Source organism: Oncorhynchus mykiss, chromosome 31 (assembly GCF_013265735.2).
Source record: "Oncorhynchus mykiss isolate Arlee chromosome 31, USDA_OmykA_1.1, whole genome shotgun sequence".
NCBI lineage: Eukaryota > Metazoa > Chordata > Actinopteri > Salmoniformes > Salmonidae > Oncorhynchus > Oncorhynchus mykiss.
The window spans coordinates 11,147,669-11,175,452 of NC_050571.1; the positions used below are offsets into that span (position 1 = coordinate 11,147,669).

The following is a 27,784-nucleotide window of genomic DNA, read 5'->3' on the forward strand; positions in this document are numbered from 1 at the left end:
ATATTAGAGAGACATATTTCCCTCAGATTACACAGATCCACAAAGAATTTGAAAACAAACCCAATTTTGATCAACTCCCATATCTACTGGGTGAAATACCACAGGGTGACATCACAGCAGCAAGATTTGTGACCTGATACCACAAGAAAAGGGCAACCAGTGAAGAACAAACACCATTGTAAATACAACCCATATTTATGTTTATTTATTTTCCCATTTTTTATTTAACTATTTACACATAATATGACATTTGAAATGTCTTTACACTTTTGGAACTTTTGTGAGTGTAATGTTTACTGTTATTTTTGTGTATTGTTTATTTCACTTTTGTTTATCTATTTCACTTGCCTTGGCAATGTTGACATGTTTCCCATGCCAATAAAGCCCCATGAATTGAAATTGAGAGAGAGAAAGAGAGAGACACACACACATGTGCACTGTGGTGTATGGAGGAAAGAATGAGTGTCTGATATAAGGGGTCTCCTCTCTAACTACCTGTCTGATCCATAGAGAAGCTCCTGACTCCAAGATCCTGGGGTGGGAGGGATGGGCTTTACCAACTCCTGTTCTACACTACACAGAGGAGACGAGAGGAGAAGAGGGGAGCAAAGAGAGGACAGGAAGAGAGAAGAGGGGAGTGAAGAGAGGGGAGGACAGGAAGAGAGAAGAGGATGAGAACAGAGGACATGAAGAGAGCAGAGGGGAGGGGAGAGGAGGGGAGGACAGGACAAGAGGAGAGAGGAGAGGGGAGGTGAGAAAATAGCATTAAAATGCTTCTAGCACCACCATGTGGCTGTGTGGATACATTGTATTAAATAACTTAATTTCAAAAGTAATAAACTATTTTGAACGAACCCGTTAGTGAGAGAGAGGAGATCATCAGTCATGAGCTGAGGGATCGGCTCACCATGCACTCTGTAGACAAGACAGGGAGGACTTGAATTGAAGAACACAACAGTTTACATCTAACAAACTATTATAGCATCAACTGGCCTCTCTCTCTCTCTCTCTTCTCTCGCCTCTCTCTCACTCTTTTCTCTTTCCCTTAAGACCTGTGTAAGATCACATTTCATCCTGTGTGAAAGTTGACTGATCACTTCCTCTATTGGCTCTAGTGTAGGTACATCCCCAGCAGGATGGAGTTTACCAAACATTAACAACACCTGCTTTTTAATTGAGACATGGAATGTGGGTGTGCCATTCAGAGGGTGAATGGACAAGACAAAAGATTTAAGTGCCTTTGAACGGGGTAGGTGCCAGCCGCACCGGTTTGTGTCAAGAACTGCAACGCAGTTGGGTTTTCTGTTTCCTGTGTATATCAAGAATGTTCCACTCTACCCAAAATTACAACCAAATAATTACAGCATTACTGCAAAAATGGAAGAGGCAAGTGGAAGGGGGAAAAAGTAAGGGACTCCTCACATAGTTCAAGTAACAGACACATCTCAACAGCAACTGTTCAGAGTTGACTGCGTGAATCAGGACTTCATGGTCGAATTGCTGCAAAGAAACCACTACTAAAGGACACCAATAAGAAGAAGAGACTTGCTTGGGCCAAAGAATACAAGCAATGGACATTATGTACCGGATGTGAAACGGCTAGCTTAGTTAGCGGTGCGCGCTAAATAGCGTTTCAATCGGTGACGTCACTTGCTCTGAGACCTTGAAGTAGTAGTTCCCCTTGCTCTGCAAGGGCCGCGGCTTTTGTGGAGCGATGGGTAACGATGCTTTGTGGGTGACTGTTGTTGATGTGTGCAGAGGGTCCCTGGTTCGCGCCCGGGTATGGGCGAGGGGATGGTCTAAAGTTATACTGTTACAATTACACCGGTGGAAATCTGTCCTTTGGTCTGATGAGTCCAAATTTGACTAACCGTCATGTCTTTGTGAGACGCAGAGCAGGTGAACGGATGATCTCTGCATGTGTGGTTCCCACCGTGAAGCATGGAGGAGGAAGTGTGATGGTGCTTTGCTGGTGACACTGTCAGAGATTTATTTAGAATTCAAGGCACACTTAATAACCAGCATGGCTACCACAGTATTCTGCAGCGATACACCATCCCATCTGGTTTGTGTTTAGTGGGATTATCATTTGTTTTTCAACAGGACAATGACCCAACACACCTCCATGCTGTGTAAGGGATGTTTGACCAAGAAGGACCTGGCCTCCACAATCACCCAACCTCAACCCAATTGAGATGGTTTGAGATGAGTTGGACCGCAGAGAGAAGGAAAAGCAGCCAACAAGTGCTCAGCATATGTGGGAACTCCTTCAAGACTGTTAGAAAAGCATTCCAGGTGAAGCTGGTTGAGAGAATGCCAAGAGTATGCAAAGCTGTCATCAAAGCAAAGAATCTCAAATATTTGTTTAACACTTTTTTGGTTACTACATGATTCAATATGTGTTATTTCATAGTTTTGATGTCTTCATTGTTATTCTACAATGTAGAAAATAGTGAAAATAAAGAAAAACCCTTGAATGAATAGCTGTGTCCAAACTTTTGACTGGTACTGTATATATTTACAAAAAATATATATAAGGAATTGGAAATGATGCAGACAATTACATTGATGGAAGCTACAATCTATCTGCAATAATAAAGCTGATATACCCCCAAACATTTTTATTTATAAAAAAAAAACACAATGTATAAATAAAAAGAATGGTCCACCACCCAAAGGATCCAGTCAACTTGGCACAACTGTGGGAAGCATTAGAATCAATACGGGCCAGCATTCCTGTGGAACAATTTCGACACCTTGTAGAGTCCATGCCCCACTCAATATTAAAAGTGTGTTCCTAATATTTTGTACAGGGGTGTACTCACTAGAAACCGAATGGGGGGGGAAAGGGACTAAACAGGGAGGGACTAACCTAAATGTGTCCAATTAAAAAACACTAATTTTCATTGCAAAACATTTTCAATTGAAAAACATTTTGTCACGGTTTGGTACCGGTTTTATATCGCCCACGATGACGTGAATGAGGAAGTCTCTCTCTGATGTTTCCTACCTGTCCTCTGGCTCTGCAGACTGTGGGCCTACTCTCACCCAGAGCTGTGTATAGCCTACCCATAATGTAAATACATGGCTCTGGGCTCAACACTACACACACTGTGGTGCAACATATCTGATCATTGTAATTCAAATTAATAGATACATTAATGAATCAATACTGTACCTGGATGAACCTGTGTCGAAGGAGATGAGTGTGTCAGACAAGGCTGTCAGTGTGTCCACTGTGGCAGGATTCTTCTTCACTGGGTTATATGGGACAGGGGACACTAATACAGAGGGGACTGGGGGGACGTCTTTCAACGGGACACCACTCTCTGGGGACAGTTTTTTCATCACCTCAACTTTCAACTCAGGAAGTGGAGTAGCCATTTTGGTACACCCTGGCTTCATGCCCTCATAAGGGCCAATCACTGCTGGGGTGTCAACTATGACGGGGGCTGGAAGGACGTCTTTCACAGATATAGGAGAGACGTCTTTCACAGAGACAGGAGAGACAGCTTTCACAGAGACAGGAGAGACAGTTTTCACAGAGACAGGAGAGATGTCTTTCACAGAGACAGGAGAGACGTCTTTCACAGAGACAGGAGAGACAGCTTTCACAGAGACAGCTTTCACAGAGACAGGAGAGACGTCTTTTACAGAGACAGGAGAGACGTCTTTCACATAGACAGGAGAGACGTCTTTCACAGAGACAGGAGAGACAGCTTTCACAGAGACAGAAGAGACATCTTTCACAGATACAGGAGATATGTCTTTCAGGGAGACAGGAGAGACAGCTTTCACAGAGACAGAAGAGACATCTTTCACAGAGACAGGAGAGACGTCTTTCAGAGAGACAGGAGAGACGTCTTTCAGAGAGACAGGAGAGACAGTTTTCAGAGAAACAGGAGAGACCGTTTTCACAGAGACAGGAGAGACGTCTTTCGCAGAGACAGGAGAAACAGCTTTCACAGAGACAGGAGAGACATCTTTCACAGAGACAGGAGAGACGTTTTTCAGAGAGACATCTTTCACAGAGACATCTTTCAGAGAGACAGGAGAGACGTCTTTCAGAGAGACAGGAGAGACAGTTTTCACAGAGACAGGAGAGACCGTTTTCACAGAGACAGGAGAGACCGTTTTCACAGAGACAGGAGAGACATCTTTCACAGAGACAGGAGAGACGTCTTTCAAAGAGACAGGAGAGACGTCTTTCACAGAGACAGGAGAGACATCTTTCACAGAGACAGGAGAGACGTCTTTCACAGAGACAGGAGAGACATCTTTCACAGAGACAGGAGAGACGTCTTTCAGAGATGGAGCAGCTGGTTCTTTGGGGACAGAGGGAGTCTCAGTGAAGACAGAGTCGTCATTGTCTGTGAGCACCACCCTTTAGACACACAAGAAACAACAAGACAGAAAAACTAAACATCTCCAGTCAAGCCTTTCATTTCAGACATCATCATCATTTTCCATGAGGAACAAAACAGGACAGTCCATTGAGAGGCATCAGTTACCTTTTAGCCACAAAAGATGAAACATCTGGGGTCAGGGAGGTTTCTAGTGGTTTCTCTGTAGAACTGTCAGGAGAACAGGAGATAAGATACAAACAGGGGAATAGAGAGATGGAGAGAGACAGATAACGAGATAAAAAGATAGAGACAGAAATAGAGGAGAGAGAGAGAGGGAGATGGATATATAGCCGATCACGTACTCGTATTTCTTGGCAGCTGAGAGGACGTAGGAGCGTTGTCGGGCTGAAGAAGTCCTGAGCACATCCATGGCTGCTTCCTCCCTGATTGACAGATGGATAGACACAGAGAGAGAAAGTAAGTGTGAGAGAGAGAGCGAGAGAGACGCAGGCAGTAAAGAGAGAGGGGTAAAGAAAGAGATGAGACTTGTTTTCCTCAACGTCTATTTTCTGAGGTAAAATAAGAGTTTTGTAGACAGCATCTGAAATGGCACTCTGTTCCCTATATAGGGCCCAAAACAGTACAGGGCCCTGGTCAAAAGTAGATCTCTATAAAGAGAAACAGGGTGCCATTTGGGATGCATTGTGTGTGTCTTACCGTTTCTCCTTCTCCTCTGGGGAAAGCTGGTCCTCAGTTTGAACTGGGAGGTTTGAGGTGGGACGCACTGTGTGAGGAGCTCTGGAGGGAAGAACACATACACACAAACACTTATCAAACACATCCCCTTAAGTCACTACAGTTATCTCTCTGTTAATCCTTTACCACACACAGCGTCACACACTCAAGCACGTTCACTGAGTTTACTCATAAGAATTGCATAAGGTTTACTCACATTCTCTTGTAGCTCTCTGAAGGCCTCTTGGTGAAGCTGGATGTTGACACACTGCAAATAGAGGGACACCATGTAATCAAGCCATCTAACAGGGCATTGGTTGTCTGAACGATAGACTGATTACACTGCTGACAGTAGACCTCTGACATCACTGCTGCCAGTAGACTCTGACATCACTGCTGCCAGTAGACTCTGACATTACTGCTGCCAGTAGACCTCTGACATTACTGCTGCCAGTAGACTCTGACATCACTGCTGCCAGTAGACTCTGACATCATTGCTGCCAGTAGACTCTGACATTACTGCTGCCCGTTAGAGCTCTGACATTACTGCTGCCAATTAGAGCTATGACATTACTGCTGCCAGTAGACTCTGACATTACTGCTGCCAATTAGAGCTATGACATTACTGCTGCCAGTAGACTGACATCACTGCTGCCAGTTAGAGCTCTGACATTACTGCTGCCAGTTAGACCTCTGACATTACTGCTGCCAGTTAGAGCTCTGACATTACTGCTGCCAGTAGACCTCTGACATTGCTGCTACCAGTAGACCTCTGACATTACTGCTTCCAGTACACTGACATTACTGCTGCCAGTAGACCTCTGACATTACTGCTGCCAGTAGAGCTCTGACATTACTGCTGCCAGTAGAGATCTGACATTACTGCTGCCAGTAGAGCTCTGACATTACTGCTGCCAGTAGACTCTGACATTACTGCTGCCAGTAGACTCTGACATTACTACTGCCAGTAGACTCTGACATTACTGCTGCCAGTTAGAGCTCTGACATTACTGCTGCCAGTAGACCTCTGACATTACTGCTGCCAGTAGACCTCTGACATTACTGCTGCCAGTTAGAGCTCTGACATTACTGCTGCCAGTAGACTCTGACATTACTGCTGCCAGTAGACTCTGACATTACTGCTGCCAGTTAGACCTTTGACATTACTGCTGCCAGTTAGAGCTCTGACGTTACTGCTGCCAGTAGACCTCTGACATTGCTGCTGCTAGTAGAGCTCTGACATTACTGCTGCCAGTAGAGCTCTGACATTACTGCTGCCAGTAGAGCTCTGACATTACTGCTGCCAGTTAGAGCTCTGACATTACTGCTGCCAGTAGCCCTCTGACATTACTGCTGCCAGTAGAGCTCTGACATTACTGCTGCCAGTAGAGCTCTGACATTACTGCTGCCAGTAGAGCTCTGACATTACTGCTGCCAGTTAGAGCTCTGACATTACTGCTGCCAGTAGACCTATGACATTACTGCTGCCAGTTAGACCTCTGACATTACTGCTGCCAGTTAGAGCTCTGACATTACTGCTGCCATTTAGAGCTCTGACATTAATGCTGCCAGTTAGAGCTCTGACATCACTGCTGCCAGTAGACCTCTGACATGACTGCTGCCAATAGACACTAACATAACTTCTGCCAGTAGAGTTCTGATATTACTGCTGCCAGCATACTCTGACATTACTGCTGCCAATTAGAGCTCTGATATTACTGCTGCCAGTAGACCTCTGACATTACTGATGCCAGTAGACCTCTGACATTACTGCTGCCAGTTAGAGCTCTGACATTACTGCTGCCATTTAGAGCTCTGACATTACTGCTGCCAGTTAGAGCTCTGACATCACTGCTGCCAGTAAACCTCTGACATTACTGCTGCCAATAGACACTAACATAACTTCTGCCAGTAGAGTTCTGATATTACTGCTGCCAGCAGACTCTGACATTACTGCTGCCAATTAGAGCTCTGATATTACTGCTGCCAGTAGAGCTCTGACATTACTGCTGCCAATTAGAGCTTTGACGTTACTGCTGCCAGTAGACTCTGACATTACTGCTGCCAGTAGACCTCTGACATTACTGCTGCCAGTAGACTCTGACATTACTACTGCCAGTAGACCTCTGACATCAATGCAGCCAGTTAGAGCTCTGACATCACTGCTGCCAGTTAGAGCTCTGACATTACTGCTGCCAGTTAGAGCTCTGACATCACTGCTGCCAGTTAGAGCTCTGACATTACTGCTGCCAGTTAGAGCTCTGACATTACTACTTCCAGGTAGAGCTCTGACATTACTGCTGCCAGTAGACTCTGACATTACTTTTATTTACCTCAAGCTATTGAATGTAGATGAGGTGGCAGCAGGCTTGGTGTCTGTCTTGGTGAAAATCCCTCTGAAAAAATGGATAAGATTATTAATTCACCTTTCATTCACAATTAATGAATTTAAACCATTGTATATGCTTTTGATCAAGTTATGCAATGGTGGAAGTATTTTATACCTGATAAGGTATCCTGGAGACGGTGTTCTGTATTTAGGAACGAGAACCAAAGGTCAGTTTATAATAAAGAGTTTTGTTGTTTGTTTTGAGGTGGGTGTCAGTGTATGGAGTTGAGGTGGGTACCAGTGTGTAGTGTTGAGGTGGGTGTCAGTGTATGGAGTTGAGGTGGGTACCAGTGTGTAGTGTTGAGGTGGGGGGTGTCAGTGTGTAGTGTTGAGGTGGGTGTCAGCGTATGGAGTTGAGGTGGGTACCAGTATGTAGTGTTGAGGTGGGTGTCAGTGTATGGAGTTGAGGTGGGTACCAGTGTGTAGTGTTGAGGTGGGGGGTGTCAGTGTGTAGTGTTGAGGTGGGTGTGTAGTGTTGAGGTGGGTACCAGTGTGTAGTGTTGAGGTGGGTACCAGTGTGTAGTGTTGAGGTGGGTATCAGTATGTTATGTTGAGGTGGGTGTCAGTGTGTAGTATTGAGGTGGGTGTGTAGTGTTGAGGTGGGTGTCAGTGTGTAGTGTTGAGGTGGGTGTCAGTGTGTAGTGTTGAGGTGGGTGTGTAGTGTTGAGGTGGGTGTCAGTGTATGGTGTTGAGGTGGGTGTCAGTGTATGGAGTTGAGGTGGGTACCAGTGTGTAGTGTTGAGGTGGGTGTCAGTATGTAGTGTTGAGGTGGGTGTCAGTGTGTAGTGTTGAGGTGGGTGCCAGTGTGTAGTGTTGAGTTGGGTGTCAGTGTGTAGTATTGAGGTGGGTGTGTAGTGTTGAGGTGGGTGTCAGTGTGTAGTGTTGAGGTGGGTGTCAGTGTGTAGTGTTGAGGTGGGTGTGTAGTGTTGAGGTGGGTGTCAGTGTATGGTGTTGAGGTGGGTACCAGTGTGTAGTGTTGAGGTGGGTGTCAGTATGTAGTGTTGAGGTGGGTGTCAGTGTGTAGTGTTGAGGTGGGTGCCAGTGTGTAGTGTTGAGTTGGGTGTCAGTGTGTAGTGTTGAGGTGGGTGTCAGTGTGTAGTGTTGAGGTGGGTGTCAGTGTGTAGTGTTGAGGTGGGTGTCAGTGTGTAGTGTTGAGGTGGGTGTCCGTGTGTAGTATTGAGGTGGGTGTGTAGTATTGAGGTGGGTGTCAGTGTGTAGTGTTGAGGTGGGTGTCAGTATGTAGTGTTGAGGTGGGTGTCAGTGTGTAGTGTTGAGGTGGGTGCCAGTGTGTAGTGTTGAGTTGGGTGTCAGTGTGTAGTGTTGAGGTGGGTGTCAGTGTGTAGTGTTGAGGTGGGTGTCAGTGTGTAGTGTTGAGGTGGGTGTCAGTGTGTAGTGTTGAGGTGGGTGTCCGTGTGTAGTATTGAGGTGGGTGTGTAGTATTGAGGTGGGTGTCAGTGTGTAGTGTTGAGGTGGGTGCCAGTATGTAGTGTTGAGGTGGGTGTCAGTGTATGGAGTTGAGATGGGTACCAGTCTGTAGTGTTGAGGTGGGTGTCAGTGTATAGTGTTGAGGTGGGTGCCAGTGTGTGGTGTTGAGGTGGGTACCAGTGTGTAGTGTTTAGGTGGGTGCCAGTGTGTAGTGTTGAGGTGGGTGTCAGTGTGTAGTGTTGAGGTGGGTGCCAGTGTGTAGTGTTGAGGTGGGTGCCAGTGTGTAGTGTTGAGGTGGGTGTCAGTGTGTAGTATTGAGGTGGGTGTGTAGTGTTGAGGTGGGTGTCAGTGTGTCATGTTGAGGTGGGTGTCAGTGTGTGGTGTTGAGGTGGGTGCCAGTGTGTAGTGTTGAGGTGGGTGTCAGTGTGTAGTGTTGAGGTGGGTGTCAGTGTGTGGTGTTGAGGTGGGTGTCAGGGTTTACCCGTCTTCTGCAGGTCTGGTGGGGGAGGGAGGGGTCTTGGAGGTGGGAGAGGCCACTGGGCTGGTGTCTATAGGGGCTCCATTCAGTCGATTCACTCTGACTTCTGCTATCCTGCTCAGAGAGGGACGGGGAGAGGGGGGATAGAGAGAGAGAGAGAGAGCGAGAGAAAGAGAGATAGAGAGAGAGAGAGAGAGAGAGAGAGAGAGAGAGAGAGAGAGAGAGAGAGAGAGAGAGAGAGAGAGAGAGAGAGAGAGAGAGAGACAGAGAGAGAGAGAGACAGAGAGAGAGAGAGAAAGAGAGAGAGAGAGAGAGAGAGACAGAGAGAGAGAGAGAGAGAGAGAGAGAGAGAGAGAGAGAGAGAGAGAGACAGAGAGAGAGAGAGAGAGAGAGAGAGAGAGAGAGAGAGAGAGAGAGAGACAGAGAGAGAGAGAGAGACAGAGAGAGAGAGAGAGAGAGAGAGAGAGAGAGAGACAGAGAGAGAGAGAGAGAGAGAGAGAGAGAGAGAGAGAGAGAGAGAGAGAGAGAGAGAGAGAGAGAGAGAGAGACAGAGAGAGACAGAGAGAGAGAGAGAGAGAGACAGAGAGAGAGAGAGAGAGAGAGAGAGAGAGAGAGACAGAGAGACAGAGAGAGAGAGAGAGAGAGAGAGAGAGAGAGAGAGAGAGAGAGAGAGAGAGAGAGAGAGAGAGAGACAGAGAGATGTTGAACACAGTCCATACTAGTCTAACCTCATCCCCAGGTTAATTGCTACCACACAGAGAGAGATCTGTCAGTAAACCACAATAATATGACTAACTAATGACTTAGTTTCTCTGTCTGTCCTACCATGGTTCCTCCTGTCTGTCGGTCCTACCATGGTTCCTCCTGTCTGTCTGTCTCACCATGGTTCTGTCTGTCTGTCTGTCTGTCTGTCTGTCTGTCTGTCTGTCTGTCTGTCTGTCCATGGTTCCGTCTGTCTGTCTGTCTGTCTGACCATGGTTCCGTCTGTCTGTCTGTCTGTCTGTCTGTCTGTCTGTCTGACCATGGTTCCGTCTGTCTGTCTGTCTGTCTGACCATGGTTCCGTCTGTCTGTCTGTCTGTCTGACCATGGTTCCGTCTGTCTGACCATGGTTCCGTCTGTCTGACCATGGTTCCGTCTGTCTGTCTGTCTGTCTGTCTGTCTGTCTGTCTGTCTGTCTGTGTTACCATGGTTTCTCCTCCTCTGTTTCAGACTGGGGTTCACCGAGTCTCTGCATCCAGCTGCCATCTCCTTTCAGCTTGGTCCGAACCTTAGTGGTCTTCAACACTGATGCTCTTTCCCCCTCTGAAACACACACACACACACACACACACACACACACACACACACACACACACACACACACACACACACACACACACACACACACGTTAGGCATAAACACACACAGACATGAACAAATGCACATGCACACAGTGAAACAATCACACACACATCTGAATAAGAAAACACAACGTCTGATACATTCTTCATCACACAGGATGAATAGATGAAACGTTGTTATAATAAACATGGTATCTGTCACTTCATCCCCTTTTTATGGAGTTGATCTATTACCACATCTGACAATGGTAGGAAACACACTATCACACACACATCATATTGAAATCAGCTCAGACAGTAAGCCGGTCAACTCACCTTTTGACATAGTAGGTGGTTGTAATCTGGCTCCTGTGATTCCTCCACTGGCTCCCAATCTGGTTCCTGTGATTCCTCTAACTGGCTCCCAGTCTGGTTCCTGTGATTCCTCTAACTGGCTCCCAGTCTGGTTCCTGTGATTCCTCTAACTGGCTCCCAGTCTGGTTCCTGTGATTCCTCTAACTGGCTCCCAGTCTGGTTCCTGTGATTCCTAGCTCCCTGAGTACCACAGATAGCAACACAGACACAGGTTAGTAAGAGAGGTCCGGTCCAGAAACAAGCTTTAGTCTCTGTCCCACTTGGTCCTTGTGTATATCTGATAGGATTGGGCCTCTTGGTCTACAGTAATTGTGTAGATGCTGGACTGAAACACTCAGGGTTGTAGGTTAGAGGATCACAGATTTGAGGCCCGTTGGGGCTACCCTTCTAGTTTGTCCTAGAACTGTTTGGTCTCTGTCAAAAGGAGGACTGCAGTATTTCTCCCCTCCCTTAAGGAACGGGAACATGCAATAGGCATTCCAACCATGCAGATGAGCCTGTCCAACCACTTTCTACCAAACAACCAAACAGGCCCTCTGTCAGCCAAAGATAGATGGGCACAGGCACGCACAGGCACACAAATTGGAGCAAACATCATTTCTCAACGTAGGGTCATAGAAGCAGGATTCAAGATGTTATTGAACACCTGGTCTGCTTGATCTTTCCCCCACATTTTCTATATTCAATATTTGTTGAGGTGGCTAGATAGAATGATCTTTCTCTCATCTCTAATCGAACACAAATGGCTCATTCACATTTCTCCTCAGGGAACTGACAGCAGATTTGGAATTCTAATAAAACAATGTTAAGATTTTTCCTTATCAAATGACTGGCAAAGTTAACCTTATGCAAATGGAAAGAGCTGCCAAATTCACCATGCAAATGACCTCCCAGTGGTTAAATATATATATATCCTGATGCGGTAAAATGTCTCTTTCTGACTATCTGGGGCGGCATGGTAGCCTAGTGGTTAGAGCGTTGGAATAGTAACCTGAAGGTTGCAAGTTCAAACCCCCGAGCTGACAAGGTACAAATCTGTCGTTCTGCCCCTGAACAGGCAGCTAGGCTGTCATTGAAAATAAGAATTTGTTCTTAACTGACTTGCCTAGTTAAATAAAGGTACAAAAAAAATATTTTGGAGGTGATGACAGACCAAATAGACTGTATCGATCACACACGATACACAGCAGTCGATACACACCAGTCTACACACGACACATTTTTTCATGAAATACACCGGCAGCACAGAGCGCCAAGTTTAAGGTACGGTAAAGGGAATGGGACGGAATGACATAAACAGCTGGCAAAAGATAGGATATTATTCATGATCTACGCTGATTTAAAAAGAGAGGGTCACGAAGAGAGTATCCACATTCTACACCTGGACAAACGTGGTACCTAGACGGAAATCAGAGTAAAAACGTACCTACTTTCACTGGGTACTGTATCCACAGACGGTCTTCCCAAACGATAGAGAATCCCACACAGGTAGAGTGAGAGCAGCTGAGAGTATAGGTAAAGACAGACAGGTGTGTAGACTGACGGGTGTGTGTGTGAACTGAGCGAGGGAAAGTGTTTTCTCTGTGACAAGCTGACAGGTGTTTGAACAGGTACGGGCGTGGACACAGACTAGCTCAGCCAGTCAGAGAGGCTACGCCATCACCCAGGGTGGGGTGTGGGGGGTGTCTCTAACAGAGACAACACATCTGACAACTGTGACTGTAGCTATTCTCTAACAGAGACAACACATCTGACAACTGTGACTGTAGCTATTCTCTAACAGAGACAACACATCTGACAACTGTGACTGTAGCTATTCTCTAACAGAGACAACACATCTGACAACTGTGACTGTAGCTATTCTCTAACAGAGATGACACATCTGAGAACTGTGACTGTAGCTATTCTCTAACAGAGACAACACATCTGAGAACTGTGACTGTAGCTATTCTCTAACAGAGACAACACATCTGAGAACTGTGACTGTAGCTATTCTCTAACAGAGACAACACATCTGACAACTGTGACTGTAGCTATTCTCTAACAGAGACAACACATCTGACAACTGTGACTGTAGCTATTCTCTAACAGAGATGACACATCTGAGAACTGTGACTGTAGCTATTCTCTAACAGAGACAACACATCTGAGAACTGTGACTGTAGCTATTCTCTAACAGAGACAACACATCTGAGAACTGTGACTGTAGCTATTCTCTAACAGAGACAACACATCTGAGAACTGTGACTGTAGCTATTCTCTAACAGAGACAACACATCTGAGAACTGTGACTGTAGCTATTCTCTAACAGAGACAACACATCTGAGAACTGTGACTGTAGCTATTCTCTAACAGAGACAACACATCTGAGAACTGTGACTGTAGCTATTCTCTAACAGAGACAACACATCTGAGAACTGTGACTGTAGCTATTCTCTAACAGAGACAACACATCTGAGAACAGTGACTGTAGATATTCTCTAACAGAGACAACACATCTGAGAACTGTGACTGTAGCTATTCTCTAACAGAGACAACACATCTGAGAACTGTGACTGTAGCTATTCTCTAACAGAGACAACACATCTGAGAACTGTGACTGTAGCTATTCTCTAAGAGTTGGGGTCACACGTTCAAGTCTACTGTACTTCAAAGTGTTTCACAATCCCAAAGAAAACAGCAGGACTGTTATTTGCATTGTAATGTTATGAGTTCAATAAGCCTCTCTATTTCTCCTTCAAAACTTAGAGGCAATTATGTTGTAGCCCCATTAAAACATACCTCATCTTGATAGAGTCTGTTTAAGTTAATAACAGTCTATTGAAAGACAGACCTGGGTAATGGGTAAACTATGGGACCATGAGGTGAAGGAGTAGGCAGAGCAGGGTGTTGGCTCCCAGACGAGAGCCGCCCGTGTGTGTGATGACACACACTTTCTCAGAACGCCTGCTTCCAACATCTACGATCTACTCCAAAGCAGTTGTCAATAGCAACATAATAGATTAGCCCTTACAATGAGTGTCCACACCAGCTAGTGTTCTGAGTTTACAGTACATAACCCCACCCCTGCCTCTGAACAAGGAAGCTAACCCACTGTTCCTAGGCCATCGTTGAAAATAAGAATTTGTTCTTAACTGACTTGCCTAGTAAAATAAAGGTTCAATGGAATAAAATAACAAATAAAATAGCTACAGAACCAATCACACACATACCATGCATACATTCACCCAGCCTTTTCAAAGGGAATAAGGTTGGGTATTGGGAGGAATGTCGCATTGCAACTCTCAGGGACTCTATCATTTACACATGAATGTGTCTTTACTCAGTCATACAGGGTCACTTTAGTGGAAGTATGAGGAAACTGAGTGGGTTTTAGTGGCAAAGTTTCCCTTCAGCTGATAGTCAGTGTAAACTGTGAAGTCTATTGTACCAGCATGCTTTTCTCAAACCCCCCCTCATCCCGTTCTCTCTCTCTCTCTCTCTCTCTCTCCCATTCTCTCTCTCTCTCTCTCTCTCTCTCTCTCAGGGGTAAACCAGTTGAACAGCTCAGCCGTGACATCAGTGACAGTCTCACCATGGCTCATTATACTGGAAGCAATGTCAGGCATTTCAACCCAACCACCGCCCTCCATCCCTCTGTCTCTCGCCCTCTGTCTCCCTCCTTCCCCACACCAACAGGATAATGTCTGGTATCTGAACCCCCTCTCTCTGTCTCCCTCCTTCCTCACACCAACAGGATAATGTCTGGTATCTGAACCCCTTCTCTCTGTCTCCCTCCTTCCCCACACCAACGGGATAATGTCTGGTATCTGAACCCCCTCTCTCTGTCTGTCTCCTTCTCCACACCAACAGGATAATGTCTGGTATCTGAACCCCCTCTCTCTGTCTCCCTCCTTCCCCACACCAACAGGATAATGTCTGGTATCTGAACCCCCTCTGAACCCCCCCTCTCTCTGTCTCCCTCCTTCCCCACACCAACAGGATAATGTCTGGTATCTGAACCCCGCCTCTGTCTCCCTCCTTCACCACATCAACAGCATAGTGTCTGGTATCTGAACCCCCCCCCCTCTCTGTCTCCCTCCTTCACCACCCCAACAGGATAATGGCTGGTATCTGAACCCCCCCCCCCCCCTCTCTCTCTGTCTCCCTCCTTCACCACACCAACAGGATAATGTCTGGTATCACATCTGAACCTCCTCTGAACCCGCCTCTCTCTGTCTCCCTCCTTCACCACACCAACAGGATAATGTCTGGTATCACATCTGAACCTCCTCTGAACCCCCCTCTCTCTGTCTCCCTCCTTCACCACACCAACAGGATTATGTCTGATATTTGAACCCCCCCTCTCTCTGTCTCCCTCCTTCACCACACCAACAGGATAATGTCTGGTATCACATCTGAACCCCCACCCTCCTGCTCTCTCTTCCTCTCAGCTTCATTAAGTATTACCCGGGAAAATACCAGTCTCAACGTCAACAGTGAAGAGGTGACTCTGGGATGCTGGCCTTCTAGGCAGAGTTGCAAAGAAAAAGCCATATCTCAGAAAAGATTAAGATGGGCAAAAGAACACAGACACTGGACTGAAGAACTCTGCCTAGAAGGCCAGCTTCCCGGAGTCACCTCTTCACTGTTGACTTTGAGACTGGTGTTTTGTGGGTACTATTTAATGAAGCTGCCAGTTTAGGACTTGTGAGGCGTCTGTTTCTCAAACTAGACACTCTAATGTACTTGTCCTCTTGCTCATTTGTGCACCGGGGCCTCCCACTCATCTTTCTATTCTGGTTAGCCAGTTTGCGCTGTTCTGTGAAGGGAGTAGTACACAACGTTGTACGAGATCTTCAGTTTCTTGGCAATTGCTCACATGGAATAGCCTTCATTTCTCAGAACAAGAATAGTCCGACGAGTTTCAGAAGAAAGCTCTTTGTTTCTGGCCATTTTGAGCCTGTAATCGAACCCACAAATGCTGATGCTCCAGATACTCAACTAGTCTAACGAAGGCCAGTTTTATTGCTTCTTTAATCAGAACAACAGTTTTCAGCTGTGCTAACATGATTGCAAAAGGGTTTTCTAATGATCAATTAGCCTTTTTAAATGATAAACTTGGATTAGCTAACACAACGTGCCATTGAAACACAGGAGTGATGGTTGCTGATAATGGGCCTCTGTATGCCTATGTAGATATTGCATAGAAAATCTGCCGTTTCCAGCTACAATAGTCATTTACAACATTAACAATGTCTACACTGTATTTATGATCAATTTGATGATTTTTAAAGGACAAAAAAAATGTGCCTTTCTTTCAAAAACCAGAACATTTCTACGTGACCCCAAACTTGTGAACAGTAGTGTATGTACACTGTAGCTAAGAAAGTAATAGTAAGTGTATGTTGTGTAGTAAGCTGTTAGTAGCCATGTGCCTCACCCTAATAATTTGGTCTATTTGCCCCTCTTAATTTCACCTACTGTCCTGACTTGGTAGTAAACATGTAGCCTATAGCCTGTTTTAGAGAAATGTAATCATCAAATATTGTAAGAGCTTTCATTATCTGCTTATATAACCTTTTATTTATCCTATGGTTCTGACTTGGTGTACAGGGAGAATCCTGTAACAACGGCCCATGTTCTGAATTCTGTCTCTGTACATTTCAAAGGTGTTGAACAAATAGTTATATTGACTATGTCCGTCCTAGCTCGCTCATTAATGTCTTTATCGAAATTATGGATAGCCTCTTATCCACTCACTGTCCCCTTATGCCATAGTTTGTACATCTCAATTGTCAGTAGAAACTAAAATTTGTTTAAGCAAGTCAGCCATATCAGCCATGTTTTGTTTTAAAGGCAGTAAATTAGGCTGAATTAACTGTTTCACTGCCAGACAAGGCTCCGCTGCTAGCCAGGTGTAGCAGTGGTAAGGTGTTGGGACTCTGCTGATAGCCAGGTGTAGCAGTGGTAAGGTGTTGGGACTCTGCTGATAGCCAGGTGTAGCAGTGGTAAGGTGATGGGACTCTGCTGATAGCCAGGTGTAGCAGTGGTAAGGTGTTGAGACTCTGCTGATAGACAGGTGTAGCAGTGGTAAGGTGTTGGGACTCTGCTGATAGACAGGTCTAGCAGTGGTAAGGTGTTGGGACTCTGCTGATAGACAGGTGTAGCAGTGGTAAGGTGTTGGGACTCTGCTGATAGACAGGTGTAGCAGTGGTAAGGTGTTGGGACTCTGCTGATAGACAGGTGTAGCAGTGGTAAGGTGTTGGGACTCTGCTGATAGACAGGTCTAGCAGTGGTAAGATGTTGGGACTCTGCTGATAGCCAGGTGTAGCAGTGGTAAGGTGTTGAGACTCTGCTGATAGCCAGGTGTAGCAGCAGTAAGGTGTTGGGACTCTGCTGATAGACAGGTGTAGCAGTGGTAAGGTGTTGGGACTCTGCTGATAGACAGGTGTAGCAGTGGTAAGGTGTTGGGACTCTGCTGATAGCCAGGTGTAGCAGTGGTAAGGTGTTGGGACTCTGCTGATAGCCAGGTGTAGCAGTGGTAAGGTGTTGGGACTCTGCTGATAGCCAGGTGTAGCAGTGGTAAGGTGTTGGGACTCTGCTGATAGCCAGGTGTAGCAGTGGTAAGGTGTTGGGACTCTGCTGATAGACAGGTGTAGCAGTAGTAAGGTGTTGGGACTCTGCTGATAGCCAGGTGTAGCAGTGGTAAGGTGTTGGGACTCTGCTGATAGACAGGTGTAGCAGTGGTAAGGTGTTGGGAGAGTTTTATGTAGGCCATCTGTGGGAACAGTTTGTCACCGTTATAGTGCAAGTAATGTATTGTTTAGTGTTGTGGGCTTTGCTGGCATGTATCCCATTTTTATTAATTTTTTTGCCCCAAGATTTGCATGCTAAAATCACTGCTCACCACACCAACAGCTGGAATGCCAAACATGCACCAAAGTCACTGTGACAGACCTATATGAGGCGTTGAAGCTCATGCACCACTGTATTAAGTGTTACAGGGGAAGATGTTTATGAGAGGAAACCATGTCACGGTGACAGTAAGACAGCTGGAATGTAGAAAAGGGAGGCTGACGGACAGAGAACAGTGGCCCATCCCTTTCTGTGTACTACTGTTCTGACATACATTGTAATACAGTTCGTCTTAAACACACGGCACGCTAACATTAATCCTGTGATATCGACTTTGGTAAATATCAGGGCGGGGCTTGTCTGAGTAATGTTCGATTATAAGGGTTCAAAACATGCAAACATTTGTCTGTAACTATATTGTCTAATGAGGGTAAACAAACATGTTGGTTCACATACAAACACATTCTTAGTGTTTTAATAAACAATGCAATGTTAAGATAATGGATTTTTATTTGAAATGAACAAACTGCATGATTCCGTGTGATTTGTATAAGAGAATAGAAGACAGCTGTAGGGGGAAACCGGTCACAGTAACACTCGTACATCAAAATGAGTGCTCATGAATAATGGCAAGAGGAAGTGTTGGAAACATCTCCATGTTAGGTTGTGCATCCACATTCCACAGAGAAGAAATGTGTGCTGCTGTCTATTGGCTGCTGTCTATTGGCTGCTGTCTATTGGCTGCTGTCTATTGGTGACGAGAGGTACTGAAACCAAACACTAAATGGAAGAGTGACTGTTGTAGGAAAGGTGAGTTCACAGATCCTCATTCAGGTCTACAGACACGACCGAAAGCACTCATGTCAACGGCTCATACCTTCAGTTAGTATTATGGGACAAAGAAATATGTGAGTTTGAAAACTACACCTTTTTAACCTAACGATCAAGACTCAAGACACTGGTGAGAGTATGAAACCGTCCTCAAGGTTGAATCTTAACTTGAGGAACTGTACACACAACTCCTAGCTTAATGTTTTCCTCCCATTGACATCAGTGTATGATTTGACTAAAATGACTAAGTTGTGTGCATAGAGCTCAAGTTAGGACTCAGCTGTGAGGATCCATACCACTAGCCTGGAATCCAAACTGATACGATCGATTTCACCATTGTTTCACAGAGCATATCAGTTTGGTTTCCAGGCTACCATACTGCAGGTACAGCCATCAGGCTCCATGTCGTAGATGAGGATAGCTCTCCACCGTACGTCTGATCCCATCCTTTAGACCGACCACAGGCTTGTACCCCATGTCCTGCTTGGCTCTGGAGCAGCTGTAGAAGTGATGTGTACCTGCCAGGGCCACCCTCATGGGGGTGAAGGTGGGCTTGAAGGACACTAGGGGGCGTAGTAACAGAGACAGCAGCCACAGCAGCAGAGCCAGCCCGTAGACTAGTGTGTAGGGAAGGTGGTAGCGCGGAGCAGCGTAGCCCAGACCTACTAGAATATCTGACATGAAGTCCCAGAACCGGACAGGCTCATCATTAGTGATGTGGTACGCCTGGAGGGGGACAGATGAGAAAGATCAGAGTCAGGTTAAGACATTTCTATTCGTACTCTGTAGCCATACATTGGTTAGAACCTAGTCTCATCCTCCTGCCGTCTTTCTTTATGGAACCGCCTGGTTTCACAGCACCTCAGAAAGGGACTTGATCGGAGCCTATGGCAGAGCGGGAAAACCTGCTGCTGGATTTTCATTGGCTGATCTCTCAGTCCATCACCATCTAGTACAGGGATGGGCAACTTTGAAGAAGGTGGGGCCACAACAAATCAGAACTCATGAGTGGCTAGATGTTCTTTACCATTCAGCCATCAGATTTTCCACCAATGCTCCTTATAGGACACATCTCTGCACTCTATACTCCTCTGTAAACTGGTCATCTCTGTATACCCATCGCAAGACCCACTGGTTGATGCTTATTTATAAAACCCTCTTAGGCCTCACTCCCCCCTGGGATATCTACTGCAGCCCTCATCCTCCACATGCAACACCCCTTCACTCCCCCCTATCTGAGATATCTACTGCGGCCCTCATCCTCCGCATACAACACCCGTTCTACCAGTCACATTCTGTTAAAGGTCCCTAAAGCACACACATCCCTGGGTCGCTCCTCTTTTCAGTTCACAACAGTTAGCGACTGGAACGAGCTGCAACAAACTGGACAGTTTTATCTCCATCTCTTCATTCAAAGACTCAATCATTGACACTCTTACTGACAGTTGTGACTGCTTTGCGTGATGTATGGTTATCTCTACCTTCTTGCCCTTTGTGCTGTTGTCTGTGCCCAATGTTTGTACCATGTTTTGTGCTGCTACCATGTTGTGTTGTCATGTGTTGCTAGCATGTTGTGTTGTCATGTGTTGCTACCATGTTGTGTTGTCATGTGTTGCTACCATGTTGTGTTGTCATGTGTTGCTAGCATGTTGTGTTGTCATGTGTTGCTAGCATGTTGTGTTGTCATGTGTTGCTACCATGTTGTGTTGTCATGTGTTGCTAGCATGTTGTGTTGTCATGTGTTGCTAGCATGTTGTCATGTGTTGCTAGCATGTTGTGTTGTCATGTGTTGCTAGCATGTTGTGTTGTCATGTGTTGCTAGCATGTTGTGTTGTCATGTGTTGCTAGCATGTTGTGTTGTCATGTGTTGCTACCATGTTGTGTTGTCATGTGTTGCTACCATGTTGTGTTGTCATGTGTTGCTACCATGTTGTGTTGTCATGTGTTGCTACCATGTTGTGTTGTCATGTGTTGCTACCATGTTGTGTTGTCATGTGTTGCTACCATGTTGTGTTGTCATGTGTTGCTACCATGCTGTGTTGTCATGTGTTGCTACCATGCTGTGTTGTCATGTGTTGCTACCATGCTGTGTTGTCATGTGTTGCTACCATGTTGTGTTGTCATGTGTTGCTAGCATGTTGTGTTGTCATGTGTTGCTGCCTTGCTATGTTGTCATGTGTTGCTACCATGTTGTGTTGTCATGTGTTGCTGCCTTGTTATGTTGTCATGTGTTGCTGCCTTGCTATGTTGTCATGTGTTGCTGCCTTGCTATGTTGTCATGTGTTGCTGCCTTGCTATGTTGTCATGTGTTGCTGCCTTGCTATGTTGTCATGTGTTGCTGCCTTGCTATGTTGTCATGTGTTGCTGCCTTGCTATGTTGTCATGTGTTGCTGCCTTGCTATGTTGTCATGTGTTGCTGCCTTGCTATGTTGTCATGTGTTGCTGCCTTGCTATGTTGTCATGTGTTGCTGCCTTGCTATGTTGTCATGTGTTGCTGCCTTGCTATGTTGTCATGTGTTGCTGCCTTGCTATGTTGTCATGTGTTGCTGCCTTGCTATGTTGTCATGTGTTGCTGCCTTGCTATGTTGTCATGTGTTGCTGCCTTGCTATGTTGTCATGTGTTGCTGCCTTGCTATGTTGTCATGTGTTGCTGCCTTGCTATGTTGTCATGTGTTGCTGCCTTGCTATGTTGTCATGTGTTGCTGCCTTGCTATGTTGTTGTCTTTAGGTCTCTTTATGTAGTGTTCTCTTTTTTTATATATATATATATATATTTTAAAAATTTACCCCGTTTTTCCCCCAATTTCGTGGTATCCAAATGTTAGTAACAGTCTTGTCTCATCGCTGCAGCTCCCGTACGGGCTCAGGAGAGGCGAAGGTCGAGAGCAGTGGGTCCTCCAAAACACAACCAAGCCACACTGCCTCTTGACATAATGCCCACCTGGACACCAGCCACACTGCCCACCTGGACACCAGCCACACTGCCCACCTGGACACCAGCCACACTGCCCACCTGGACACCAGCCACACTGCCCACCTGGACACCAGCCACACTGCCCACCTGGACACCAGCCACACTGCCCACCTGGACACCAGCCACACTGCCTCTTGACACAATGTGTTGCTAGCATGTTGGACACCAGCCACACCAAAGTGTCGGGGGATACACAGTACACCTGGCAACCGCCACAGGAGTCCCTAGTGCGCGAAGGGACAAGGACATCCCTGCTGGCCAAACCCTCTCCTATCCCAGACAACGCTGGGCCAATGCACCGCCTCATGGGTCTCCCGGTCACGGCCGGCTGCGACAGAGCCTGGACTTGAACCCAGGATCTCTAGTGGTATAGCTAGCACTGCGATGCAGGGCCTTAGATCTCTGCACCACTCGGGTGGCCCGTGTCGTCTCTTTGGTCGTGATGTGTGTTTTGTCCTATATTGAATGCATTTTTTGAGGTCTTTTGGTAGGCCGTCATTGTAAATAAGATTTTGTTCTTAACTATAAATAAAGGTCAAATGTAAAAAAAGGAGGGGCCGCAGGTCTGCGTACTAAATAATATCTGAGTGAGACGGATTGATTTTGTTAATGGGGGCCCCCCCAGCCGGAACAAAGTTTAGATTGTTGTTGATTTAGCGGCCAGCTAAGATTTGCTGACATGGGCTAATTGACTGACTGTCAGTGACTGACAAGAGAAACACTGCTGAATCACAACCACATTTCCAAATTGCACTTTGGGTATTCCACTATCTAACGCTCAACAGTAAATTAAAGACCCCGCCCGACTGAGTTCCTAAAAAAAAAAAAGAAGTTGCCCATCCCGGATCTAGCATGACCCTTAGAACCTCCACTCTACATTATGGAACTCAAAGTGCAAGCAGACCAAGTGATTTAGGCTAAACAAGGAAGTGAGTTCTGGAAAAATCAGAAAGTACACATTTTGGACTAGTTTTCACATTTAAACTTTATATGCCCAAACTCAGAATCAATTGGGCTTCCCAAAAATAACCCTAACCCCAAAATAATAAGGTCGCTGTCATTGAACATTCATTTTCAATAGCTATTTTCAGCATCCCATCTAATATAGAAGTGCAGGCTCTCTCCCACCTCGATTTTAGCCCCTTTCAAGACCCACTTTGGTAGACAGTATTTCCAGGCTCTGTATTGAGAGCTTGGGACTTTAACGTTGTATCTGCATTTTTGTCCAAATTGAGTTACTGATATAGCCTTGTTCTGTTCAATGTTCTCTACCTACAGTACATAGTACTCTAAAAACTCCAACTCCTGTTGGTCAAAAGAATACAAAATCACATTTGTTGACACCATTCAATAACCAATCAGGGTGAGTCTTTAAAGCAGATTACCTCAGAATCATATTTCTGCCGATAGAACCTTAAAAGTCCCATGCTCTCTATATTCGCTAGCAATTGAGGTTAGTCTGAACCCAACAAATATTGTGAGAGTGCGAAAGGCATCTCTTTCTTCGAACACAGAACAGTTGACCCCATTAATCATCATCATCCAGTCGTACAGTGCAGGCAAGTCTAGCGTATGAGCGAGGCCATATAGAGGGTTCCTACCTTGCCACAGATAGGAGACTCTGGCCTTAGACTCTCAGCTGCCAGGATGTGTCCATGAACCACATTGTCCACAAAAGTGAAATCCACCAGGTTAGAACCATCACTACAGAGACAGAGCGAGGGAGGCAACAGAGCGAGGGAGGCAACAGAGCGAGGGAGGCAACAGAGCGAGGGAGGCAACAGAGCGAGGGAGGCAACAGAGCGAGGGAGGCAACAGAGCGAGGGAGGAAACAGAGCGAGGGAGGCAAAGAAAGAGAGAGAGAGAGAGAGGCAGAAAGACTACATCAACAGAGACAACATAAAACATTAACTTTGGTCGATCCCACTATGTCTAGGGAAGAGTCCATGTTCCATTCCAGTCCTGTGTATGACTGACCCGATGATGAACTTCATCTTGCCCCTGCGTGCCGTGTCGACCAGGATGGGCACCAGCTGGGGGTCCCGGGGGCCGAAGATACCGTGAGGTCGGATGGCCACTGTCAGGAGACCCTTCTCCTTGTCACAGGCCTTCAGAACCAGCTGAGACAGCAAAGAGAGACAAGATGGATAGAGGAGAACATGACTTATTTAATGTGGAGCTGATGTGGAGTATGTAGAGTCTATGTAACATGTATGTATGCATTTATGGATGGTCCAGCTTCAATGTCTTCATGTGTAGGCAGGTTCTCCCCCCTAGCAATGCTCTGGTAACATTAATATAACTATGACCAAGCTATTCTACAAATAAGCATCTTCCACAAAATAAACAAGCATCCTCTCCTTCTCCTGTTCTATCTTGGTCTCTGTGTAGTAGTGTCCTCCTGTTCTATCTTGGTCTCTGTGTAGTAGTGTCCTCCTGTTCTATCTTGGTCTCTGTGTAGTAGTGTCCTCCTGTTCTATCTTGGTCTCTGTGTAGTAGTGTCCTCCTGTTCTATCTTGGTCTCTGTGTAGTAGTGTCCTCCTGTTCTATCTTGGTCTCTGTGTAGTAGTGTCCTCCTGTTCTATCTTGGTCTCTGTGTAGTAGTGTCCTCCTGTTCTATCTTGGTCTCTGTGTAGTAGTGCCCTCCTGTTCTATCTTGGTCTCTGTGTAGTAGTGTCCTCCTGTTCTATCTTGGTCTCTGTGTAGTAGTGTCCTCCTGTTCTATCTTGGTCTCTGTGTAGTAGTGTCCTCCTGTTCTATCTTGGTCTCTGTGTAGTAGTGTCCTCCTGTTCTATCTTGGTCTCTGTGTAGTAGTGTCCTCCTGTTCTATCTTGGTCTCTGTGTAGTAGTGTCCTCCTGTTCTATCTTGGTCTCTGTGTAGTAGTGTCCTCCTGTTCTATCTTGGTCTCTGTGTAGTAGTGTCCTCCTGTTCTATCTTGGTCTCTGTGTAGTAGTGTCCTCCTGTTCTATCTTGGTCTCTGTGTAGTAGTGTCCTCCTGTTCTATCTTGGTCTCTGTGTAGTAGTGTCCTCCTGTTCTATCTTGGTCTCTGTGTAGTAGTGTCCTCCTGTTCTATCTTGGTCTCTGTGTAGTAGTGTCCTCACCTTCTCCTGTTCTATCTTGGTCTCTGTGTAGTAGTGTCCTCACCTTCTCCTGTTCTATCTTGGTCTCTGTGTAGTAGTGTCCTCACCTTCTCCTGCTCTATCTTGGTCTCTGTGTAGTAGTGTCCTCACCTTCTCCTGTTCTATCTTGGTCTCTGTGTAGTAGTGCCCTCACCTTCTCCTGTTCTATCTTGGTCTCTGTGTAGTAGTGTCCTCACCTTCTCCTGTTCTATCTTGGTCTCTGTGTAGTAGTGTCCTCACCTTCTCCTGTTCTATCTTGGTCTCTGTGTAGTAGTGTCCTCACCTTCTCCTGTTCTATCTTGGTCTCTGTGTAGTAGTGTCCTCACCTTCTCCTGTTCTATCTTGGTCTCTGTGTAGTAGTGTCCTCACCTTCTCCTGTTCTATCTTGGTCTCTGTGTAGTAGTGTCCCCACCTTCTCCTGTTCTATCTTGGTCTCTGTGTAGTAGTGTCCCCACCTTCTCCTGTTCTATCTTGGTCTCTGTGTAGTAGTGTCCCCACCTTCTCCTGTTCTATCTTGGTCTCTGTGTAGTAGTGTCCTCACCTTCTCCTGTTCTATCTTGGTCTCTGTGTAGTAGTGTTCTCCTGTTCTATCTTGGTCTCTGTGTAGTAGTGTACCCACCTTCTCCTGTTCTATCTTGGTCTCTGTGTAGTAGTGTCCTCACCTTCTCCTGTTCTATCTTGGTCTCTGTGTAGTAGTGTTCTCCTGTTCTATCTTGGTCTCTGTGTAGTAGTGTCCTCCTGTTCTATCTTGGTCTCTGTGTAGTAGTGTCCTCCTGTTCGATCTTGGTCTCTGTGTAGTAGTGTCCTCCTGTTCTATCTTGGTCTCTGTGTAGTAGTGTCCTCCTGTTCTATCTTGGTCTCTGTGTAGTAGTGTCCTCCTGTTCTATCTTGGTCTCTGTGTAGTAGTGTCCTCCTGTTCTATCTTGATCTCTGTGTAGTAGTGTCCTCCTGTTCTATCTTGGTCTCTGTGTAGTAGTGTCCTCTTGTTCTATCTTGGTCTCTGTATAGTAGTGTCCTCACCTTATCCTGTTCTATCTTGGTCTCTGTGTAGTAGTGTCCTCACCTTCTCCTGTTCTATCTTGGTCTCTGTGTAGTAGTGTCCTCACCTTCTCCTGTTCTATCTTGGTCTCTGTGTAGTAGTGTCCTCACCTTCTCCTGTTCTATCTTGGTCTCTGTGTAGTAGTGTCCTCACCTTCTCCTGTTCTATCTTGGTCTCTGTGTAGTAGTGTCCTCACCTTCTCCTGTTCTATCTTGGTCTCTGTGTAGTAGTGTCCTCACCTTCTCCTGTTCTATCTCGGTCTCTGTGTAGTAGTGTCCTCACCTTCTCCTGTTCTATCTTGGTCTCTGTGTAGTAGTGTCCTCACCTTCTCCTGTTCTATCTTGGTCTCTGTGTAGTAGTGTCCTCACCTTCTCCTGTTCTATCTTGGTCTCTGTGTAGTAGTCGATGGGCTTCTTGGCGTAGGGAAGGTCTTCTCTCCCATCCTTGATGTCTGTTCCTTCAAACACCACACTGGCACTGCTGGTCAGTACCACTTTCTGTAGTAGACAGACAGAACTGACTAGCTATTTACTAGATCAGTAATTGCAGAAAGTCCAAGTATTTTAACAGAGCATTTATTTTATTGAATTTAGTCTGTCTTTATTGTAATATCTTGTATGACACTCCTCTCTGTCCAATAATAACTCTATACTGCCCCCTACCTGTACTCCAGCCTCAGTGCAGGCCTGTAGGACAGTCTGTGTCCCCTGGATGTTGACCCTCTGGAACAGAGCCTTGTCATCACTGGCTGGGGCTGGAGAGGCACAGTGGAACACCAGGGAGACGCCTTGGAGGGCTGTTAGGAGAGCCTGGGATAGGGCCACACACAATGATGTTCAGATAGAACCCACAGACAAGCAAAAGACACACACTGACCTCATGTGTACACACAGGCCATAGTTCACAGTTTTCTACTGTGTTATTGATTTGTTAATGGTTTACTCCTTGTGTAACTCTGTGTTGTCTGTTCACACTGCTATGCTTTATCTTGGCCAGGTCGCAGTTGCAAATGAGAACTTGTTCTCAACTAGCCTACCTGGTTAAATAAAGGTGAAATAATAATAAAAAATAAAAAAATGTCCATAGACCATAACAAGGTCATATAACATGGCCCAAACAGCTCAGTAGGTAGGTAGGTAGGTAGGTAGGTAGAGACAGACAGACAGACCAGACCAGACTCACCTGTTTGTCACAGAGGTCTCCCTGGTGGAAGGTGACACCAGGTAGTTCGTAGCTCTGTCTGATGTCAAACACCGACACAGTATAGCCCTTACCCAACAGCTTCTCTACCAGGTGTCTACCCAGGAACCCAGAGCCTCCTATCACTGCACACCGCTTACTGCTCTGTACAGGGATAGAGGGACAACATTCAGTAAAGACAGAAAGAGAGACACAAATAAACATATGAGAAGAACAAATACATAGCTGAGCATGTGGCATACAGCTCAGAATGTGATATTTTGTACAAACTGCTGTGTACTCACGGGTCGTATGCGTGTGGCCATGATAAACTGCAGGTGAGACGTCGGTGTTGGGAGACAAACTGGAAGAGAAAAGACCGAAAACATTTTGACAAGATCATGTCACATGGACAATGGAAGCAGGATGAAGACTACATTCAAACATCTTTCGGCTATTTCAAGTTTTCAAATAAAAAAGACACTAACATGCTATCAAATAAGTGAAAAACGTATCATTTTACCAGTTGAATCTGTTTTGCAAAAGTATGAAACGTCGCGCGAACAAATAATAAACCCTGTATCCGCTGAGCGCGAGATGCGCTCTCATTGGGTGGACGGGAGTTCGGCAGTGAAGGTGGCATGCTCGAACAGCTAATGGAGTGGAGCCTACGTCAAAGAACGCCACTGCTCTGACCAACCGGGACTTAATCACAGTGAGACCACACCCACAGT

General features: G+C 45.9%; 2 protein-coding genes across 5 annotated transcripts in view; both read right to left on the reverse strand.

Annotated features, from left to right (window-relative positions):
* The window catches only part of LOC110504369 (proteoglycan 4), a 40,817-nt gene extending 28,128 nt beyond the window's left edge, over nt 1-12,689 (reverse strand). Inside the window, exons 1-13 of one of the 4 annotated variants that reach the window (XM_036970277.1) lie at nt 12,500-12,688; nt 11,031-11,249; nt 10,559-10,676; nt 9,377-9,487; nt 7,586-7,612; nt 7,415-7,477; nt 5,299-5,349; nt 5,064-5,144; nt 4,709-4,789; nt 4,512-4,574; nt 3,179-4,384; nt 856-915; nt 496-573 (exon numbers count right to left, since the gene is read on the reverse strand). In XM_036970277.1, the coding sequence (XP_036826172.1) occupies nt 496-573; nt 856-915; nt 3,179-4,384; nt 4,512-4,574; nt 4,709-4,789; nt 5,064-5,144; nt 5,299-5,349; nt 7,415-7,477; nt 7,586-7,612; nt 9,377-9,487; nt 10,559-10,676; nt 11,031-11,040 (1,949 nt within the window). In that variant the 5' untranslated portion in view covers nt 11,041-11,249; nt 12,500-12,688. Of the gene's footprint in view, nt 1-495; nt 574-855; nt 916-3,178; nt 4,385-4,511; nt 4,575-4,708; nt 4,790-5,063; nt 5,145-5,298; nt 5,350-7,414; nt 7,478-7,585; nt 7,613-9,376; nt 9,488-10,558; nt 10,677-11,030; nt 11,250-12,495 lie in introns of all 4 variants that reach the window. The other 3 variants (XM_036970278.1, XM_036970279.1, XM_036970280.1) reach the window with 3 other exon arrangements.
* A 5,709-nt stretch (nt 12,690-18,398) lies between these two features.
* nsdhl (NAD(P) dependent steroid dehydrogenase-like) lies at nt 18,399-27,727 on the reverse strand. Its single transcript, XM_021583334.2, has 8 exons — nt 27,574-27,727; nt 27,356-27,414; nt 27,054-27,215; nt 26,534-26,680; nt 26,240-26,368; nt 23,689-23,831; nt 23,313-23,415; nt 18,399-19,463 (listed from the first exon to the last, which is right to left on the reverse strand). The coding sequence occupies exons 2-8, from the start codon at nt 27,374-27,376 to the stop codon at nt 19,131-19,133; spliced, it is 1,038 nt and encodes a 345-aa protein (XP_021439009.1). The 5' UTR covers nt 27,377-27,414; nt 27,574-27,727; the 3' UTR covers nt 18,399-19,130.
* Nucleotides 27,728-27,784: the final 57 nt, after the last annotated feature.